The 22565-nt window shown below is 47.1% G+C and overlaps 1 protein-coding gene across 1 annotated transcript in view; it reads right to left on the bottom strand.

Moving 5' to 3' along the window:
- PLA2G12A (phospholipase A2 group XIIA) overlaps nt 1-16389 on the bottom strand; it is an 86432-nt gene extending 70043 nt beyond the window's left edge. Inside the window, exon 1 of the mRNA XM_069241074.1 lies at nt 15360-16389. Within this exon, the coding sequence (XP_069097175.1) occupies nt 15360-15573 (214 nt within the window). The 5' untranslated portion in view covers nt 15574-16389. The remainder of the gene's footprint in view (nt 1-15359) is intronic.
- Between the last annotated feature and the right edge of the window lie 6176 nt (nt 16390-22565).

Here is a 22565-nt window from a genome sequence, read left to right as displayed (position 1 = left end):
CTGTGAGCAGGACACTTCCATACACCTAATTGATTATTTTCCTTCCATGCAAGATGGAGGAAATGAAATGAGTAGGTAACCTCGCATGCAACACCTTAGGGGTGGTGCAAGACAGGACTGACCACTCCTCCCTTTGTTTGTTTTCCCGGGGTTGCTCCCACCAAAAGTGGGGGTTTGCAATGGGGGTGGCCATCTGCTGCTAGCAGCAGGCCTAGGGGACGTCAGGTTTCAAGGGCGGCAAGACCTTTGAAGCTCGCCAGCAGGGCAGTACACATTCCTGAGGGAGGGGGTGTTAGCACCTCCACCCAGGAAGGGCTGTGTTCTGAATCCCAAAGAGCAGGATCTCTCACCTCAGGGATTCAGAATCGTGTCTGGTGGTGGCATGCTGGTTTTGACTGGCCCGCAACCATGTCAGGTTAGTTAGCTTTTGCAGGGGGCACTTCTATGGTGATCCCTGGGTAAATTTTGGGATAAAGCCAATACTGGTACTGGTGTGGATTTATCGTTCTGATTTTATTGATACCAAACAACCCAGAGTTCAGGGTAGCCATCATTTAACTGTGAAATCCATACCGACCAGTGTCCAACAGATGCATTAAAATGGCTGTGTGGTTCACTGTTCAGGCATCTATGCCCACACATACCATATATCTACCCTGAACTCTGGGTTGTTTGGTATAAAACAACTCAGAATTATAAATCCACACTGTTCCCAGTATTGGATTTACTCCAAAATTCCTTAAGGCTGGAAGGACTGCCGGGGGGACGTGATCAAGATGTTGGCCATGGCGGACGCTTGTAATCGCGCTCCGCTCCTTGCCCCCACAACTATCCTGACCAACACTTCCGGGGCACCAGCCACGCACCGAAAAACGGTGGCGGAGGCGGTCTAGCAGTGCTGGAAGCGAGTGGGGCCATGTGTGGTGCTCGAGGCGGTGTCCGAGCCCGCCGGATCGTGTGAGGCCTTCCCGGGAGCTGAGGCCTGCAAACTGAATGGCACGAACCCGGGCGTGGTGTGCCAGTGAGCCGCGCCACTCTGCCAGCGGACCGCACGGAGTGGCGCTATAGGAAGAACGGCCCTGCAGAGTGAGGCTGCGACTGGCTGGGCGGTAGGTGGACCGCTGGATGCTGCCCTAAACGTGCGGCGAGGAAAGGAGGCCGCGCGTGATAGGAAGAGTGCCGAGTGTGGCCTTCCTCAGGAGCTGAGGTCTGGAAGTTGGACAGCGCGAACTCAGGAGTGGCGAGCCAGTGAGCCGTGCTGTTTTATCAGCGGACCGCGCGGAGCGGCGCTGCAGGAGGATCGGCCCTGCGGAGTGAGGCTGCGACTGGCCGGGCGGTAGGTGGACCGCTGATTGCTGACCTACACGCGAGGAAAGGAGGCCGCGTGTGATAGGAAGAGCGCCCTGTGGGGCGCAGGGATCGGCGTAAGCTTCTTGAGGACGCTCCGCTTGTGGACCCGATTGCCCTCATCCAGCCCCCCCATTGTTCACCCGCCTACCACTCGTCCCCTGGGCTTCACCCTGCGGTGCTACTGTGAGCCTGCCAGCGGAAGTATATCTTTGGGCTAATCTGAGACCAGGAGGAGCGGCGACAGTGGCGCACAAGGGAGTGGGGGCCCATGGATGGAGACCATGCGCTGCTAGGGGGGGAAATAGGAGGCACTAGGGTAGCACAGCTGCAGGAAGGCCTAGAATTGTTGCATTAAATGGGGCGGGCTCCCCTGTGGCTATGAATAAGGGGAATTGAACGTTGCACGGAGGCAAACCACAGAGTACTGCACAATGACGCTGATGCACTGAACAAGCCTGTGCCTGCTCGTTACTTGCCTAAGTGGTGACAATACATGGAACCGGGGTAGACTTAAAGCAGTTGGCAACTCGGTGCAAAGGATGTTGAACTGCCTGGCGGCAGTGAAACGAGCGGCCCTTCTGTCACGGTGTTGGAAGGAGGAACATACTGGGCGCAGATAGCCTACATTACAGGTCCAACACCTGTTCAGGCAGAATGATGGGGAAATCCAAGACACCCAAGCCACAGGAACGATCTAGTCACACTACTCTTTCTGAGACACCAGCTGAGGTACTGAATCTACGCTCTTTGGAGAGCACTCTGCAGTCACACTCGGGTCAATTTGAGGAGATCTTGCAGGCTATCATGGACACTAAATTGTCTCTCGAAAACAGAATAGACATGGTCTCTCAAGATCTTAACTTGCTCAGAGTGGACCACCGCAGTCTGGTGGAGAGGGTTGGAGTGACGGAAGCCACCCTAGGCGCTCTGAATCCTGTGGTATCAGACCATCAGAAGCAAATACAGAGATTGGACAAGGAAGTGAAAGCCTTACAGAGACATGCGGAAGATGCTGAAAGTAGGTCTTGACGGAACAATGTTCGGTTCCTGGGATTTCCGGAGAGTGGAGGGGCACAGCATGGAGCTGTTTCTAGAGCAATGGCTTATTAAAGAGGTGTTGAATGGTGTGGTGCCGAAGTTCTTCTCTGTGGAAGGGGCACACAGAATCCCGGGTAAGCAGCTGGCTCCGGGACTACCTCCCTGCCCGCTAATAGCGCGTTTCCTCAATTTCAGAGATCGGGATGCGATTCTACAGCACTTCCGTAACAAAGGCCCGATACGTCACAAAGGGGCCTCCATAACGACCTACCCGGACTACGCGGCAGAGGTGCAACGCCAGCACTACTCCTATGTTAAAATTAAACAACGCCTTTGTGAACACAATCACAAATATGCCCTGATATTCCCCGCCAGGCTCCGGGTGATAGCTGAGGATCACACTCACGTCTTTGCCACACCAGCCGACGCCTGGACGTGGATGCATGCCAAGGGTATAGCCCAATCGATGGAAAAAGAAGGGGGAAATGGAGAATGGCTATCCTCACCGGTCCGCAGAAGACCCAAGAGGAGATAAAAGGCGCAACCCACGAAGACACAGGCAGCTGCAGAGAGAGCGAAGGTGCTGAGGGACACGACACTGCACACCCATAATTCCTTCGCCGTTCTGGGCTCCGCTGTCCGGGAGCCAATGGATTCGGACTCTGGTGGATCCGACTTGACCATTACAGACGTGCTGAAGGGACCGGAGATTACACCCAGGACTGCAGATGAGCTATGATGCTTGAACAGTAACTCCCCCAACTGGCGGAGCTTGGCAATGGGATTTAGAAAGTCCTTGTGGTGTCAGACAAATGAACCTAGGATCATATGGACAAGAGACTCGAGGATACGAAAACACTCACATCCTTTTGGATGGAGTCTCTAACAATGTGATGGTTCTGCCCACAGGTACTGGCGGAGGTCTCCTTGTTGACCCACAGGAGGGAGAGGATCCTTATCGTGATGTGGTTGGGGCTAATCGGGGGCGCCCTCACGAATATCTTCTAATCTACAGTGGGGGCCTTAGAGACAGGCCTCCAGTGATAGCCACCACGTTCCCCCAGATGGTTTCCAAATCGACACAGTATTTTTGCACTCCATGTATGTTTTATTTTATATTATTGTTGGTGGGGCCCTGAGAGGTACCTGCGCACCACCGTTGTTGTTGGGGATGCTGGGTGCTGATGAGGGGTGGCGGGGTTTTGTTTAACATGTTTTAACAGGTCACGATGCAGGTTTTCACAATTACTCTATAAACACCTTTTTCAGGGTTACAGATACATACTCCCGCTAGGGGTCGACCACGAGGAGAAGCGAACACACGCAAACGGCTTACCAGATTGTAGGCCCACACATACCACATACTATGCAGGAATATAGAATCATAACATGGAATGTGCGTGGAATGGCTGTGCTGGGTAAGAGGCATCGTCTATACACTTATCTCAAGCGCCAGGGGGTACACTTTGCATTATTACAGGAAACACACTGGCTGAGTAGTGATCTGCAGGCAATACAGAAACGCTGGCAAGGACAGGTTTATGGCACATCTTTTTAAGCATATGCGAGAGGAGTACTTATGTGGATAGCACCTAGAGTACCATACGTACTGCATACAAATAAGGTAGACGAAAGGGGCAAATACATAGTGTTGGAAGGGCAGGTTGATGGTAGACCATTAACTATAGTAGGGGTTTACGCCCCCAATAGCGCGGTCAACGAATTCCTCCAAATACTGACCCCTGCCTTGTTGGCGGACCCTGGTGCCCCTGCCATCTGGGGTGGGGACTATAACTGTGTTCCAGATGCACTGATGGACCGTTCGATATTACCACTACAAGGCGCAGCGAGCAGGTGAAACTCTAATCTGTTGGCGGCTTGGGCCGATGACTTGGGAGTATATGATATGTGCCGCATGAATTATCTGACACATAGAGAGTACTCCTTCTATTCCGTGATACACAAAATACACACTAGAATAGACCTGCTATGGGGAACCCCAAACGTGTGCTCCTTAATTAAAGAGTTGGAGTATCTAGCACTGACCTTGTCCGATCACTCCCCATTGCTGCTGACTGTGAAATGGGGAAGAAAGCGTTCCACAATACCCACCTGGCGTTTACAGAGAGAGGTGCTGCTAGACCATACTTTCAGAGAGGAGTTAAATACCTGTGTTAAACAGTACTGGGATTTAAATAGTGGCTCCACTGATTCGAGGGCTACGAAATGGGATGCACATAAAGTTGTGGTGAAGGGACATTGTCTTTCGGCCTCCTGGGGAGCACGCTGCTCGCTGCACGTTGAGGGTTTCACTCTGGAAAAGGATATGCGGGTGTTGGAAATAGCAGTCGCACAAAATAGGGCATCACCTGAATCCCTTCGCGATAAGCGAGTGCTATATGAAGAGGCGGATCAATGTCTCAGACGTCATGATTATAATGATCATCTTATGAGATTGCAAGCGGAGGGTGACCGCTCGGGGAGACTGTTGGCATGGCTACTGCAAGAGGACCAGCGACATACCCCGATTGGGGCTAAACACCTGAATGACGGAACTCTTGCAGGAGGCAATTAACAATGCCTTCAAGAACTATTATATGACATTATACCACGGGCAAGCGAGCTGCGATGCTAGGCAATTGGAGGCCTTCCTGGGAGAGGCCCTTTTTTCACAGTTATCGGCAACAAATATGGCAGCGTTGGATGAACCCCTCCAAATAGAGGAAATAGGAGTAGCAATAACACGAAAAGCCCGCAATAAAACACTGGGGGTGGACGGTTTGCCAATAGAGTACTATGCCACTTATGCACAACACCTGTCGCTGTGACTGTTGTCGGTGTTTGAGGAGGCGTGGGTCAGTGGGAAACTCCCACGGTCACAGAGTGAGGCGCTGGTGGTGGTGCTCCCCAAACCCAGTTGTGATCCCTTGGACGTGAGATCCTACAGGCCATTATCTCTTCTTAACTTAGATTGCAAAATTTTGGGCAAGGTGTTGGCAAACAGACTAGTCCCCATAATACACACACTGATACACGAAGATCAAAATGGTTTTATACCAAAGCGTAATACGTTTTTGAATATCCGCAGACTATTGGGCATCATTGGAGATACTCCCACAGATGCATATGGTAATGTAGCAATGTCTTTGGATATAGAAAAGGCGTTTGACACACTAGGCTGGGACTTTTTGTTTGCCACCTTACACCGCATGGGGTTTGGCCATGGTTTTGTACGATGGGTGCAGACATTATATGCTGGCCCTACAGCTAGGGTTAAAACGGGAGGAGTAATATCAGACAGCTTTCCCATTGGTAGGGGGACCAGACAGGGGTGCCCTCTATCACATTTGTTGTTTGCCATTGCAATGGAGCCGCTTGCGGCTCGGTTGCGCGCACTGGACGAGCAGTGGGGGATTTACCAAATGGGGATGCACCATATAATCTCCTTATATGCGGATGATGCATTGATTTACCTTGAGAGGAGTGGGACAACATTGCCCGCGGTGATGTTTCTGCTAGACGAGTATGGAGAGATTTTGGGACTGAGAGTTAATTGGTCTAAGTCCTGCTTATTCCCTCTGGTTGACCTGCCTACAGAGGTAAGGGAGGAGCTTCCTGCGGGAAGGTTGAAATGGTGTTTTGACACATTTAAATATCTGGGAGTGCAGATTTACCATAGACCTGATGACCTGAGAGATGACAATTTGGGCTGCGCGGTATGATCTATGAAGGGCTCGCTCCGGTTCTGGTGTTCGCCCCTTTCCACCATGGGAAGGGTGGCAATAGCAAAAATGCTGGTGCTCCCGCAACTCCTTTATTACTTTGCTGCATTACCCATAGTTCTGCCTAGAAGCTTCTTCCGCGAGCTGAACAGACTACTGCTAGGACTTATAAGGGGAAACAGTAGATCCTGAGTGGCGCTAACTAATCTGCAGCGGCCGTTGCGCGAAGGGGGGTTGGCTCCTCCAAACTTTGAACATTACTATGCTGCAGCACAGCTACAATGGATATTACACTGGATACGTAGACCTGAATCCTCAGAGGCAGCATGGGTACACACACAGCTACAGAGCATCCCAGTGTACACCTGGCTAACAGACCGCATAGTGAAACATAACACCGACAACTGCTTGTTGAGAGCGGCACATGTCTGTTGGAAACGATATGTACAGAAAGGAGGAACTAGTCCCCCATATTCATCCCTCATTCCCCTGGATCAGATACTAGGAGGCATGCAATTGCTCAAGACACACCCCCTAACATTATGGCCAGAGGAAGGGATAGAGACAGTGGGGGATTGCTTTGATGATGGTATATTGATTTCATTCACGGCTATCAGGGATCTCACCTCGGTGGGAACGGGACAATTTATATTGTACTATACTATACGTCGCCTAATTAAAACAGCATGGGTGGGGGGAGATCAGGGCCTGCGCCATCTCCCACATCACACTTTCTGCTCTCTGATGATGGCCTATCAAAAGTGATTACAAATTTGTATAAAGCTCTGATGGATATAGACGGTAACAGACTTGAAGTAGCGAGACAAAGATGTAATACAGTTCTCCCTGCACCTTTGACCCCCGAAGCATGGCTGGTGACCCTCCAACAAGTGCAGCGAGCATCACGAAACCCTGGGTTTCGATATACCCAGTTTAATTTCATACACCAAACGTATCTGTCCCCATCCCGTATTCACTTCATGTATCCTACAGCTAGTTCGGCGTGCCCCCGGTGTGGGTCACACACGGCTCACTTCTATCACATGGTGTGGGATTGTGGGCCCCTTCAGAAAGTTTGGCACGAGGTAGTATCAGTAGTTACTGACATCACAAAGCATGTGTTCTCACTGGAACCGAGATCTTGTTTACTGGGGATTAGAACCAGAATTAAACAGGACATATATATTCATAGGTTTGCCGACCTGGCATTTATTATGTACAAGCGATTGATTGCTATGAATTGGAAGGCACCAAGAGCACTGGAAATGCATAAGTGATGAGTAATGACACTGCGGTGGGCACGTGCGGAACTGCGAGTGTTCCGAGTTTTGCGAAATGGAGGGCAGACACACACAGGTTATGACGTTTGGGATACGCTTGTTGCACAGTTGGAAATCAAAAACGATGAACGCTCGCCATGAACAGGGAGGTATAGCAGTAATGTCTGTTGTAAAATGTTAACAAAGCTGTTTTTTATCTAACTACTTAAGCCTCAGTTTGTATCCAGCAGCGAATCAGATCAAATAGATGGTACTGCCGGACTGCGACATCACTTGTTACTCCTCGATAGATATATCTGTGTTACACAATAGAAAACAAATGCTTTACTAGCCCTTGGATAATGGAATTCACAGACCCAGTTTTTGGTTATTGATCTTTGACTCTTGTATTATGTTATTTGAATTTGTAACTGCATATATGTGTTTGAAATATTAAAACAGATATATAAAAAAAAAAAAGTCTGGAAGGCCTGCCAGAGGGGTGACTTACCTACAGTGTATGCAGTGTATAGTGGACAGGGCACACAGGTTGTGTACCATGTCGAGTCTGTCTTTTAGGATTGCATCAGAACACTCAGCCTGCAATGTCAGTGCTGGTTGCTTCTGGTTGCATAGCCCCAGAGGTTGGCACAATCTGTGCTGCTGCCCTCAGGGACCTTCCCTTAGTAACCCATGCCATGGTGTTTTGCTTTACTGCTGGCTGAGCCAAAATGCAAGCTCAGGGGAATCGAAAAGATTCTCTGGAATGCACCTCTTAATCTGAAGAAGACATTTATTATATCTTTTTGCAAGGCTCGTGAAGGAAGGCCTATATAGCCAAAAGTGAACCTTTACAATGTACAACAATGAAGTAAGACCATGTACAGAGAATCTTCAATCTATAAACGGCAAATATATACATGCAAGAATACAAACACATATTGATATATGTATATATATTTATACACAATGCAAAGCAAATAATTAATAAAAATGCATCACCGTAGGGCCCGTCTAAATCCTGATTGAGGTCTCTAAATTTCCCACTGTCGACTAGGGTCTCTTACATATTTTAAACAAACAAGGAAGGAGCTTTCTGGAAAAAAACCCTCCCGGTGCGCAAGAAGTATTAAAAAATGCTGGCTATTTTAGGTAAGTTTTGAAAGAAACACGTTGGAGCTTGGCCAAAATCCCAAGGTGTCTTTCCCAAAACTAAACTGTTCCCTGATGTACCATAAACATCAGTCTAGTACATCCTTATCTTGCTAACTGACTCCTCCACATTATGTCCTAGCCCTTCGGTGAGAAAAGAACAAGCAGAACAGAAAACATGTTGCATAACATGTTTTGTACGGAAAACTATTTGCACCTTTAACGTGGCAGTGAAGCTAAGGCTAAGCTGAATACAAAATGGAGTCTGTAACTGGTGACCACTAATGTGATGGTGGACAGCTAAGCCAAGTGCAAAGTGGTGTGACACGAAGTCAGTGGTCAAAACACAAGTATCACTACACCTGGGTACCTAAGTACCATTTACTAGGGACTTATAGTGGCAACTAAAGGTGTTGCCAATTGTGCCAATGCATCACAATAGTTTTAGGGAAAGAGATCTGGCCCAGGGAACCTAGTTACCAGGGGCCCTGGGCGCTAACAACTTCGAGGCTACATCACATAACAGGCAAAAAGTGGGGGCTAACCATGACAAAAGAGGTCTTTTCTCACAGGGAGACAAGAAACAAACAAAAACAAGTGACAACATCACACTGGGTGAAGAGGAAGAAAAAAAGTAATCTGAACCCGACCAGTGATGGATGCTAATTAAGCAATCAATCAGGACTTGGTACCTAAACCATCAAATGGACAAACACAAACAAAGTTGAAAGTGAAACAGGGCTCAATGACCAATGAGACACAAGGACACAAGATTGACCATAAGGCCACTAATGGGTGGGCTAACAGACCGTTTTTCTTATTTATTTTTTTAAGATACAAGATATCAGTGCAAGCAGCAGCGCAAGTGTGCTGCCTGAAGGCTCGACAACAAACAGCACACAGGCTACCATGATGCACTGCTCAACAGATTCAGAAATAAAGAGCAGGTGGCACAATGGCACACTCGGCAATGTCAATCCATTTTATCTCAGGCCTCGAAAATTCTACTCACCCACTCGCTATGACAAGCCACATTTTACCAGGAGGAGCTATTTTTTTAGGACTTAATGACCCCTTCTGGCCAGTTGACATAGAACAGGTGTTCTATTCAGACAGAAAGTGAAGGAAGCCTTTAAATCTTGTTATTGTCACATTTTAATTTGAGTTCAGAGACAGGGGTCAAAAGTCAGTTTGTCTTACAATTTATTTTCCTTCTGACAGCACAGTTGCAGGACTTTGTCAGTTTTTCCCTAACACACAACATTTAAATAGATAGATATAATATGTACAAACATTACAAAATATATTTCAGTAGTTGTAAAATCCCATTGTTTGTGCTTTTGTGTGATGAAAAAAATATTTTAATAGGGTGAAAACAGATCAGAACACTTTACTTGGTGATGTGCAAAGAATAAATAGGTTTTCTTTAACCACATTTTCACAGATTTGGTAAAACATTATATAGTGTTATCAGTAAAGCTGCAGGTTAGTTGGAAGGATTTTGGACATTTCTTGGACATTTTCTTTCTGTAAATGACAGTGTGTGACCACATCATGCTTTAGTAACATATTTATTAAACGTGAGTGTTTAAACATAAACCCTCCTGCCCTGGTAGCAATGCTATTAGTAAACTAAGAGGCAAGTAATGGATCATGTGTACCCTACATGTGGGCTAGATTTTTTTTTTTATACATGGTGCAAATGTTTAGTCTATTTAATGAAACAGACTTTTTTGTACAGCAGAAATGATGCACTCACGTATTTGAAGGTACACTCTTATGTGAGAATGAAGAAAAGGTGACTCTGTTAACTGAAATATTTGCTTAGGATCACACAATTTGAGGCCTGTTTACGGGTCAAGTACATTATTACACATATGGTCGAGTAGATTATTCAAATTACTTGACCTGCAGGTCTGGAAATGTTTTTTTGATTTTTGAGGCCTGTATCTAACCTGCATACATTACAGGTTTTATAGCTTTATTCCCCAGTCTTATTTTAAAGAAAATATGTAATTTTCATATTTAGCTGCTCTTCATAATTGGGACAATATGAGTTTGTAGCACAATAAAAAAAATTCTAGCTTTCGCAACAAGAATTTTCAGTTCTATTAAGGACACGGAGGCGAGGTTAATGTTTCACTATCTTTACTGTAAAACTGACAGCAGCCAATTAAACACAGTAAAATCAAACTACTTTTCCCATGAACAATGTGAACACTGTCACAGATCACATGCGCCAATCCTCTTATGACTATTCCCTTATGTACCTAAACAACCATTTTGCCCCCTCTTTCTTTGCACACGTAGAACATTTAAACCACAAACATAACCCTTTGAATGTCCGACGACGTGCCAACCCAAGTAGGAAGAAGAGGAAGCAGAGTCATCCAAAGGAACACTCCTGTTAGGGGTCTTGTAGCACAAGAAATTGGAAGGGGCATAATAGCTGTGATTCCCAACTTAAGAACCAGAGAGGTTTTCCAAAGCCTCCAATTGAGGCCATCTCTTAGTCTTACTTTTCACCTTTACCCTTCGCAGAGGGTAAGATAGTTCACTCCTGCTGGAGGCAGGATTTTAGGCTCCCAGCCCTTTTGCCTGACACACTGATAAAATTTCTTTGAAAAAGGGCCCACAGCTAAGGCCTAACTAATCAACTGTTGTATGCTGTTCTTTAAGGCGCCAACCAGGTTATTCTTCAGGTTTGATTCAGGCTATGCAACACAACCATTGAATTCTTCCTCATAAGTCTGATATTGAGCAATGACCATAATTATAGAAATGGACCCAGAACAAAGTAAGAGGAATTAGAAGGGGTGGGCGAATAGTGTGTACTCCCAGCCAGGTCAAAGGAACCTGAGTGTAGAGGGAGACTCCCTACTGACTGCACTCTCTAGAGGAACACCCCTGATGATAATTGTTACAACCCTGACCAGTCTCTGCCTATCAGGGAGTTTCAAGGGAGTCTTTTTAGATGCGTTATTGAACATAAAAAACTGATTATGAAAGTATGTGTTTTACCACTAGAATTAAGTCTTGTGGGAAATGGTTTTCACAAAATTAAGCATGATATTTGTGACTGATCTGAGGATTTTTTTTACATTTAAAAGCATTAATTTGGCCCCACTTTGACCAGTTCTTACGGGTCAGAAACCATATCTATCCTCTTTAACCTTCCCCTTTCTGAAACTATGACCACTACTTCATGGAACCAAGAGACATACCTTTGCCGGTACAGGCAGTGGCAGGGCAGTGATATTCTCCTCCCCCACAACGTGGTTTATCCTTAGCCATGAGTGCTTCACCCACCAGACAGAACAAGGTATCAAACAGTGGCTGACAAAACCAAACACAGCATTCTAACCATAACAACACTGCACACTAACATCTGAACTAAGCTTGCAACTGTACATTTGCCTTGATTGCGAACAGACACCAATAGAAGACAGGAGTAGTTAATGAGTGGCAGTGATACATACACAAAAATAGTGATGACGCAGTAACACTTCTTGAAGTTAAAATAGACGCTCTAACTCTCAATGCCCTCCGACAGAAAGACTTGACAGCTCAACCTCGCTATCGCCTGAAGTTCAACCCCTAAGAAGAGATACTTGGCAATTTAGTATGTGTACAGTAGTATCCTCACATTTGTGATTCTAGGAAAAACAGAAATACTAGTTTCAAGGATTGCCATGTTGTGTCAGAGTACCACAGACACCGGAGCAGTGGCTAGGACAATGATGATTCTACCAACATAGACTACTTTGAGGAGTTCAATATTAACGTCAGTCCTGGGGTTCTTTAACTACATGAGGCTCCATATGAAGGCTTATATGCAACTATTTAAGCTGACATTATTCAGCCAACCCTTCAGGGACACAGATGTTAAACTTTATAAGTCAGAAGGGGTGTCGTGGGATGTTAGCAGCTTCTAATGTGGAGCAGAACACATGAGAATTGGTCAACATCAATAACAGTAGATGTGAATGGTGCAACAGAAAATCAGTTTATGTGCACCGAAAATAAGGGCAATTCAAGTATATTTTTCCTAATTATTTTCTAATTCTGTGGTTTCCAGTCTTAGAGTTTTAATATATGTAGGGTTGTTAAAAAAACTACAAACACTGTCAATGCCAACAGACTTATAACTGAAAATGCCACTGCAGTCATTATCCATTTTAGGCACTCAGTATTTATCATATATTCACTCTGTCACTCATCCTTTCATCCATGTTCCCCCATTGACTCATTCTTGTGTTCACCCACTCACACATCCACAAGATCAACAAGCATGTGAAAGAAACATTAGGATAAGTTTAAAAAATGCCACATCCTATTTATGGCAGGTATATGATTCGCTTGCACTAAATACATAAAAAACTAGGTAGAAAATGTAACATGGTAGCAAGCAGCCATGCTGGAAGGTTATTTAGTGATGTGTTTTATTAAAAGTAAGATTATATCCTCCCTTCACACCCATAAGCAATGTGTCTGCCAGCAATGAGGCACTATGCACAGTACCATTCGAAGATGGAAGCTCAGTCAGGATCAAAGTAGGGACTATCTAAGAATGGTATTATGTAGAGTATCATTGTACCGATCCAAGATGGTCAAAACAATTCGCAGATCAGACCAAAGACATATAACAAAAACTTTCCCAATTAACTAATCAGGCCTACTGCCTCGAGAACAAGCTTTCATAGGTGGCTACCATTAGGCATACACCCCATAATTTTACAAACATGTACAAAATCAAGGTGGTAAAACTATCCTAAGAGGATATAACAAGATTCTCACTGTGCAAATGTTCTACCGTCGGGTTTGTAGGGGGAGGGGTAAGCAACAACAGAGCCCTTGCTCCCTTGCTTACTACAGTAAACTGTGAGATTTCATAGAACAAAGTATTCATCTACAGGCTTTAACATGGGGAAATAGGAATCTGTCATAAAAGTCTATTGGCTTTAAAATACGCTTTCAAAATAAATAACTCAAGCCTACCGAATCCAACCAAACAAAATATCATGCATTTAGCACAACTTTTCCCAATAAATTAATCACGCCTTCAGTGTCGATCATCACTCAGGCGTACTTTGCTGCACATAAACTTCCCCACGTGGCAAATACAAGCGCTATTTCTCCAGGGGTAGCACACACTTTCCGTCCAATGAAGAGATAAAGATCAGCATGTGGGATGAGACAATGCATATCTCAGTAGTGCTTCCTAAAGCTCTTGTTCTGGTGATTACATAAAGTATGCAGCAGCAGCATTGCCAAGCCAGATTTGAAAAGACAACAATGAAATGAATGCTTGTTAGCGTCTGCCCTCTTTCATGCCTCCATTGTGTCTTTCAGTCTCCTTTGTTTCCTGGATACATGTACTGTGATCCTTTGCTCACCATCAGTTGGGGAGAACCAGGTTAAGAGCTCAGGGCGGAAACAAAAAAGCCAATTCTACAATGGCTGAACCCACCATCACGTTTGTTAATTATCTCTTTACAAGTGGCCGAATGCAAAAAAAAAAACATTGCTGGGATGTCTGGGTCCAGCATTGTCCCCATGATTCTCATAAGGCTTCCATGACCTTACAAACAAATTTTAGAAAGGGGTACACTTGGAGAAACAGATGACCTAGCATCCATCCATAACCACTGACGCAGGCTTCTCCAATGAGTAGTTCGCACGCTATTTGCAGCTCTCCATCTACCTGTAACTAGCTCAACTGCGTGCAGCCCAGTGAACTAAATTGGAAGCTTTTGCTTGGTTGGATTAATATATGTACAACAAAATGAAAATCGTGTGTTTGAAATGAAAATGTGCGTATTTTTAAAATTCATAAGCGGAAGTTTAGATAAAAACTGCTGGATTTCCAAAATGTATTTAAAGCTGATATTTTAGTGAAACAAATCAGATGTGTTGGGGGACACTAGTACTTACTGTTTTAACTTGGCGCTAGGGGTACTACAGCTAAGGATGTTATGCATCTCCCATGTAGAGGCATTCCACACTGACAAAGCATTTTTTACATTACTGCCAGCAACGTGCCTGATGTACGGAAGTGACCACTGCTGGTAACCTTGCATTTGATGGCCACTAATGCAAATTAGTCTGATGTGGTTATTATTACAAAGCTAATGACATTGGTGGGTCAGGAGGATTTTCATTGAACATAAGAAGCTCCCTGCAGGGAGGCAATAGTCATTTGTCACCCCCACCACGATCCACTCCACTAATACGAACATGAACGCAACACCACCCTATAATCTATGACGCTAAAAGTATCACTTATCAGATACACATCTAACATCTTTAACACAATCACCACCTTCAATGATGACAAGACTAGACATTTGGCCTCAACGCCAATGGAAAGCAATGTTAACCATTTCATTATATTCATCTGAAAGCACTCACATAATCATCCAGCCACTGTCCTCCCTCTCCCTCCAGCTTTTATGGACGAAACATGAGCACTCATACGAACCCCCACTCTCAATTCCATGGCAGTAAAACAAAGCACACATTTGGAGTGCTACCACCTACATTTAAATACAACACAATCACACATCTAACAACTCACCTGGCAGTGCCAGCCAACAAGCATTCCCCAACCTTTGCAATACGTTCACCTATGTGCTCCCCCCCCCCACACACATCAAAATCCCTCCAACACTGCCACTCACCCTGCAGCATTGCTCCAGGCTTCCACACATCAAGCTAACTTGGAACTGACAGTGCCCTCGTGTGCAGTATCACCATGCCACACTTTGCCCTAAGCATCGCTCTCTCCGCACAAGTCATATGAAAAATTAAAATGGTCTACAACAGTGTCCGCTATTACCATCGTTGCACTTATATTGGCAGAGTCCGTCATCCCCTCCCAGCAGGTCCAGGGCCGCATTCAAGTACATGTCGATTTTGTGTACCCCGTTGCGAATGGTTTTGAGGGTCATTCTCCAGTCGGGGGTCTGGGCTGCTTGTTCTCCTTGGCAATACACTGGAGCCACAGACCACATACCACAAGCTAGGAGAGCGTACAACAGCAGACAAAGCATGGTGACCGATATCCGAGACAGCCACGAGGCTACTGACAGTCAGGAGCGTTGCTATACTGTACTGGAGTGCCAGTAAACCGTGGCTAACCAATCAAAGTAACAGAATTGTGAAACCAGGTCTCGGGAGGATAGTCGCTTAATCCTGGTTGCAAACAGGAAACTGTGCTCTCTGCGTAGTAAAGCAGCAGCTATGGTACTGGTACTACTACACATACCGAGTGCCCTATTAGGAACTTCCTTGTTTTGTCGCCAAATTGACTTTGTATACGTTCTACGTTCCGACACATCTGCAACATCAATTTAAGTCAATAGACAAAAAGACGATTCGATTTTAAACGTCTTTGTAACGTAAAATCTCCCCAGGATGTCCGAAATGTTGTCATGTGAACTATGTAGAAACCAAAAGTGCACCTGGAGGCTTTTGACTCATAGGGAAGAGTGCACTCTAAAGATGCCCCCCACGCAAGGATCTCCAGCAGATTATTGACTGCTCCAGTAGAGCCACGGCTCGCCCTCCAAGCGCAGTCACCCTAAAGTGCAGGGATAACTGTCCACGGAATCAGGGTGGCAAGTGCCCCACTAAGCAAGAAGAAAGTGAAAGCAGACCTCCGGAGGAGCTGAAGCCAGCAGGATTAACGGGGTATAACCGGAGCTGTAGAGTAGCCAGCTGCTGCTGTTTACCTACAAAGCCGCTGCCAGTGAAGACTACAGTTCCAAGCACACTACAAGCAGCAACGTGTACGAATCAACTTTCAGAAATCGTCGCATCAGCTGAGCAGAGGGTCACGACTTCCGCCTTCTCACCCGTTGCTTTACGTTATGACGTCACACGTCAGCACCTAGGGCTACTTCTGATGGCGCGCGAGGCAGTGCAGTGGCTGTGGTAGAGAGGGAGGTGGTGGTTAAGGGCGTTGTTGGCTGGCAGCCAGCCCACAGACGCTCGAGGCACTGTGGCCGAAGGAGTCGTGAATTGTCACCAAGGGCGTGCATTCCAGTTTGAATGGAAAACTGCTCTCTGACTCAGAGTCTGCCCCAGAGGTGCAACACGCACTTGAATAGCCAATAAGTCTCTCCTTTAGGAACTTACAAGTGTTTAGCCTTGCACCACATTATTCCGGATTCTGTGCCGCTAAGCACTGAAGAGCTATACGATTACTAAACACTGGGTCATGCAGTCTGTTTAAGTAATACATGCTTGCCTTGGGAAACATTTATGGACACATTCAAAGGCCTTTTAAAACACAGGCAGAAATACAAGTGCGTTGATGCAAGTCAACCACACTATAACATTATTAGTATTTAACAGCCTATTTGCAATGCAATAGATCTCATATTTTCTTGAGTTATCATAACTGGACTTCCCACTTAAATTGGTCAACCCTCCCTCATAATTTCGTCTTTTCCTGCCACATAATTCCAATGGCCCAGCATTTAACTAAAGAATTTCCATTTGCCTTCTTTCTCTTAAAACATATACAATTATCATATAAACCTTTATCAGAAATAAACTTTTGGCATTAGATTGTAATGCTCCAAACACCGTAACATACTATCATTTGGGACGGATTGGAGGGTGAAGGAAAGAGGGAGTCAGGTGTAAAGATGGAGAGGACAAGTGGCACAGTAACGGTGTCATGGGCCCTGGAGTAAGAAACGAAAATGATTGAATGTAATTTTGGTAGGAGAAAACAGCAGTCATTAGAGTTGAGTGAGGTCCATAGGTCTCTGGGCCCTGGTGACACTTCACCTGTTGCTCCATTAATAACTAGTCCTCAGAAGAAAAAGCGGATGGAGAAGAAAAGGAGAAGCAAAAGGTATACAACAGAGACAAAGAAAACACAACTAACAGAAGAAATAGAGAAAACGTGAGACAAAAGAAAAAAGGAAAGGAAGCTAGCAAACAAAAGATAAACAGGGAAAATTAATGAAAGAAGTGTGAAAAGAAAAAAGAAAAATGGACATGAGAGAAAAAGAGAGAGAACATAGAGAAAAAAGAGAGATGGTCAGAGAAACAAGCAGCGAAACAACAAGGGCATGTATGTACTGACACATTTCTCAAAGACACAGAATGGGAAAATCACTTTGACACTTCGGGTCCCGACAAGTAACTTGTGGCTTCCACATGGAGACAGGAAAAAGAAACACCAGAGAAAGGAAGGAGGCAATGTCTAACAAAAAAAATGAAGGGACGCATAGCAAGTCAAAGGAAAGAGCAAATAAAAAAAGACAAAGAAAGAATGAAGGAAAGAGAAACAAATTGTGAAAGAATGAACGCCTAGCAAAGAAAAAAAGAGAGGAACAAAACAAGGAAAGAAATAACCAAGTTTTTGCGTGTTTAAAAGAGGAGGTAGCAAGAGGAAGAGGGAAATAAAAAAAGGGGGAGCGGAGTAGAAATAAACAGTCGAAAGAAAGAGCAAAACTGTTAACGTGGATTTTAAGAGCTGAAAAAGACAAAAATGGGGGAGAAAAGAAACATTGAGAGTAAACAAAGTAAAGGAAAGAATGGAGTGAGATAGGTGAAACAGACCCTCCCAAATAAAGATGGCAGCTGAGAATAGATTTAATTGGCTCCCCCACGTCCTCAAAGAGAAGTCAGGATGTGGAACAGCAGGAGGTGCATTAACAGGGTTGTATGTGAACCCAAATACAGCAGTATTGGGGTGCTTCAGATCAGTATTGGGGGTATAGACGGAGCTTTGTCCTGTCCCAGTGCTGGAAGAACAGAAAGGCAGTGGGTAAGGAACGAGTAACGGAGTGCTGTTTAATTCCTGGTATTGGAATAATGGGGCCCTGCAGGTTAGGGTTGAGGTGCGTTGACAGAGTTGTATGTGGGCTGCAGTACTGGAATAGTAATGGGCACACAAGGTAAGAAGTGAGGTATGTTAATGGAGATATGTGTGGAACCTAGAATTGGCGTGCCGACTGAAGCTGCAAGTGGGGCCCAGTATGGGAATGGCATTGCCTCTGAACCGCAGAAGCGAGAAGTTGTGAAGGGCGTGTGTGTGAGCCTTGGCTCTCAGATCAAATGTCCACTGAATGTTAGATTTGATGGATTCTGGTGGAGCTGTGGTGGTTCCCATCAACAGTGTCATTGGATGTTAGACTTGAGGTGCACTAGCTGAGCTGTGTTTTGTTCTTTTGGGCCCAATATTGGCTAGGCAATGGGACTGAATATTAGAATCGTGCTGTTGTAATGGAACTGGGGTCCCAGTATAGGAAAGGAAGTGACCTCACCGGGGTAGAAATGAGGTGCACTGTTGGAGCTGTGCCTGAGGTCCCAGTATTGGAGCAGCAGGGTGTACTGACTGCAAGAACTGAGGTGCTCTGGCAGACAGCGTGTAAGGGGTTCCAGGCACTTGAACGGCTGAGGGCTTTGAGTGTGTGAACTGCAGTGCACTGATGGAGCTGCACCCGAGGTCCCAGTACTAAAGCAGCATGGTGTACTGACTGCGAGAACTGAGGTGCTCTGCAGACAGCATGCGTGGGGTTCCTGGAATTCCTGAGGGCTTGTAGTGTGCTATTTGCAGTGCACTGGTGGAGCTGTGCCTGAGGTCCCAGTACTAGAGCAGCAGAGTATACTGACTGCAAGAACTGAGGTATTGTGGCAGACAGCATGTGTGGGGTTCCTGGCACTGGCATGGCTGAGGGCTTGGAGTGTTTGAACTGTGGTGCACTAAGGGAGCTGCACATGAGGTCCCAGTACTGGAACAGAAGAGTGTACTGATTGCGAGAAATGAGGAGCTCTGGTAGACAGCGTCTGTGGGGGGGGGTTCTGGCACTGGCACAGGTGAGGGCTTGGAGTGTGTGAACTACGGTGCACTGATGGAGCTTTGTCCGAGGTCCCAGTAATGGAGCAACAAAGTGTACTACCTGCGAGAACTAAGGTGCTCTGGCAGACAGCATGTGTGAAGTTCCTAGCACTGGCACGGCTGAGGGCTTGCAGTGTGTCAACTGCAGTGCACTGATGGAGCTGTGCCCGAGGTCCCAGTACTGGAGCAGCAGAGTCTACTGATTGTGACAACTGAGGTGCTCTGGCAGACAGCATGTGTGGGGATCCTGGCACTGGCATGGATGAGGGCTTGGGTGTGTGAACTGCGATGCACTGATGGAGCTTTGCCTAAGATCGCAGTATTGGAGCAGCAGAGTGTACTGACTGCTAGAACTGAGGTGCTCTGGCAGACAGTGTGTGGGGTTCCTGACACTGGCACGGGTGAGGACTTGGAGTTTGTAAACTGTGGTGCACTGACGGAGATGCAGCCGAGGTCCCAGTACTGGAGCAGCAGAGTGTACTGACTGTGAAAACTAAGGTGCTCTGGCAGACAGCATGTGTGGAGTTCCTGGCACTGGCAAGGCAGAGTGCTTGGAGTGTGTGAACTGCAGTGCACTGATGGAGCTGCGCCAGAGGTCCCAGTCCTTGAGCAGCAGAGTGTACTGATTGCCAGAACTGAGGTGCTCTGGCAGACAGCCTGTGTGGGGTCCCTGGCACTTTCAAGTCTGAGGGCCTGGAGTGTGTGAACTGCGGTGCACTGATGAAGCTATGCCTGAGGTCCCAGTACTGGAGCAGCAGAGTGTACTGACTGCGAGAAGTGAGGTTCTCTGGCAGAAAGCATGTGTGGAGTTCCTGGAACTGGCATTGGCACGGCTGACGGCTTGGAGTGTGTGAACTGTGGTTCACTGATGGAGCTGCGCCTAAGGTCCCTGTACTGGAACAGCAAAGTGGACTTAATGCGAGAACTGAGGAGCTCTGGCAGACAGTGTGTGGGGGTTCCTGGCACTGGGACGGGTGAAGGCTTGGAGTGTGTGAACTGGGGTGCACTGATGGAGTTGCGCCTGAGGTCCCAATACTGGAGGAGCAGAGTGTACTGACTGCGAGAACTGAGGTGCTCTGACCAGCAGCGTGTGTTGGGTTCCTGGCACCGGCACAACTGAGGACTTGGAGTGTGTGAACTGTGGTGCAATGATGGAGCTGCACCTTAGAGCCCAGTACTGGAGCAGCAGAGTGTACTGACTGTGAGAACTGAGGTGCTCTGGTAGACAGCATGTGTGAGGTTCCTGGCACTGGCATGACTGAGGGCTTGGAGTGTATGAACTGCTGTGCACCGATGGAGCTGTGCCCGAGGACCCAGTAATGGAGCAGCAGAGTGTACTAACTGTGAGAACTGAGGTGCTCTGAAAGACAGCATGTGTGGGGTTCCTGGCACACTTGAAGGCTTAGAGTGTGTGAACTGTGGTGCACTGATGAAGCAGCACCTGAGACCCTAGTACTGGAGCATCAGAGTGTACTGACTGCAAGAACTGAGGTGCTCTGGCAGACAGCGTGTGTGGGGTTCCTGGCACTATCACGGCTGAGGGCTTGGAGTGTGTGAACTGAAGTGCACTGATGGAGCTGCACCTGAGTTCTAGTACTGGAGCAGCAGAATGTACTGACTACAAGAACTGAGGTGCTCTGGCAGACAGCGTGTGTGGGGTTCCTGGCACGGGTGAGGGCTTGGAGTGTGTGAACTACGGTGCACTGATGTTTCTTCGTTCGAGGTCCCAGTACTGGAGCAGCAGAGTGTACTGACTGCGAGAACTGAGGTGCTCTGGCAGACAGCATGTGTGGGGTTCCTGGCACTGGCAGGACTGAGGGCTTGGAGTGTGTGAACTGCTGTGCACCGATGGAGCTGCGCCCGAGGTCCCAGTACTAGAGCAGCAAAGTGTACTAACTGTGAGAACTGAGATGCTGTGGAAGACAGCGTGTGTGGGGTTCCTGGCGCACCTGAAGGCTTGGAGTATGTGAACTGCGGTGCACTGATAGAGCAGCATCTGAGACCCCAGTACTGGAGCAGCAGAGTGTACTGACTGCTAGAACTGAGGTGCTCTGGCAGACAGCATGTGTGGGGTTCCTGGCACTGGCACGGCTGAGGGCTTGGAGTGTGTGAACTGAGGTGCACTGATGGAGCTGCACCCGAGCCCTAGTAATGGAGCAGCAGAGTGTACTGACTACAAAAAATGAGGTGTTTGGGCAGACAGCATGTATGGGGTTCCTGTCACTGGCACAGGTGAGGGCTTGGAGTGTGTGAACTACGGTGCACTGATGGAGCTGCGCCCAAGGTCCCAGTACTGGAGCAGGAGAGTCTACTAACTGCAAGAACTGAGGTGCTCTTGCAGACAGAGTGTGTGGGGTTCCTGGCACTGGCACGGCTGAGGGCTTGGAATGTGTAAACTGATGTGCACTGATCGAGCTGCACCCAAGGCCCTAGTACTGGAGCATCAGACTGGACTTACTGTGAGAACTGAGGAGCTCTGGCTGACAGCGTGTGGGGGGTTCCTGGCACGGGTGAGGGCTTGGAGTGTGTGAACTACGGTGCACTGATGTTTCTTCGTTCGAGGTCCCAGTACTGGAGCAGCAGAGTGTACTGACTGCGAGAACTGAGGTGCTCTGGCAGACAGCATGTGTGGGGTTCCTGGCACTGGCAGGACTGAGGGCTTGGAGTGTGTGAACTGCTGTGCACCGATGGAGCTGCGCCCGAGGTCCCAGTACTAGAGCAGCAAAGTGTACTAACTGTGAGAACTGAGATGCTGTGGAAGACAGCGTGTGTGGGGTTCCTGGCGCACCTGAAGGCTTGGAGTATGTGAACTGCGGTGCACTGATAGAGCAGCATCTGAGACCCCAGTACTGGAGCAGCAGAGTGTACTGACTGCTAGAACTGAGGTGCTCTGGCAGACAGCATGTGTGGGGTTCCTGGCACTGGCACGGCTGAGGGCTTGGAGTGTGTGAACTGAGGTGCACTGATGGAGCTGCACCCGAGCCCTAGTAATGGAGCAGCAGAGTGTACTGACTACAAAAAATGAGGTGTTTGGGCAGACAGCATGTATGGGGTTCCTGTCACTGGCACAGGTGAGGGCTTGGAGTGTGTGAACTACGGTGCACTGATGGAGCTGCGCCCAAGGTCCCAGTACTGGAGCAGGAGAGTCTACTAACTGCAAGAACTGAGGTGCTCTTGCAGACA

Source organism: Pleurodeles waltl, chromosome 1_2, assembly GCF_031143425.1.
Source record: "Pleurodeles waltl isolate 20211129_DDA chromosome 1_2, aPleWal1.hap1.20221129, whole genome shotgun sequence".
Taxonomy (NCBI): Eukaryota; Metazoa; Chordata; class Amphibia; order Caudata; family Salamandridae; genus Pleurodeles; species Pleurodeles waltl.
The sequence above is the reverse complement of the archived record's forward strand: the minus strand, read 5'-3'. Positions and strand labels throughout refer to the sequence as shown.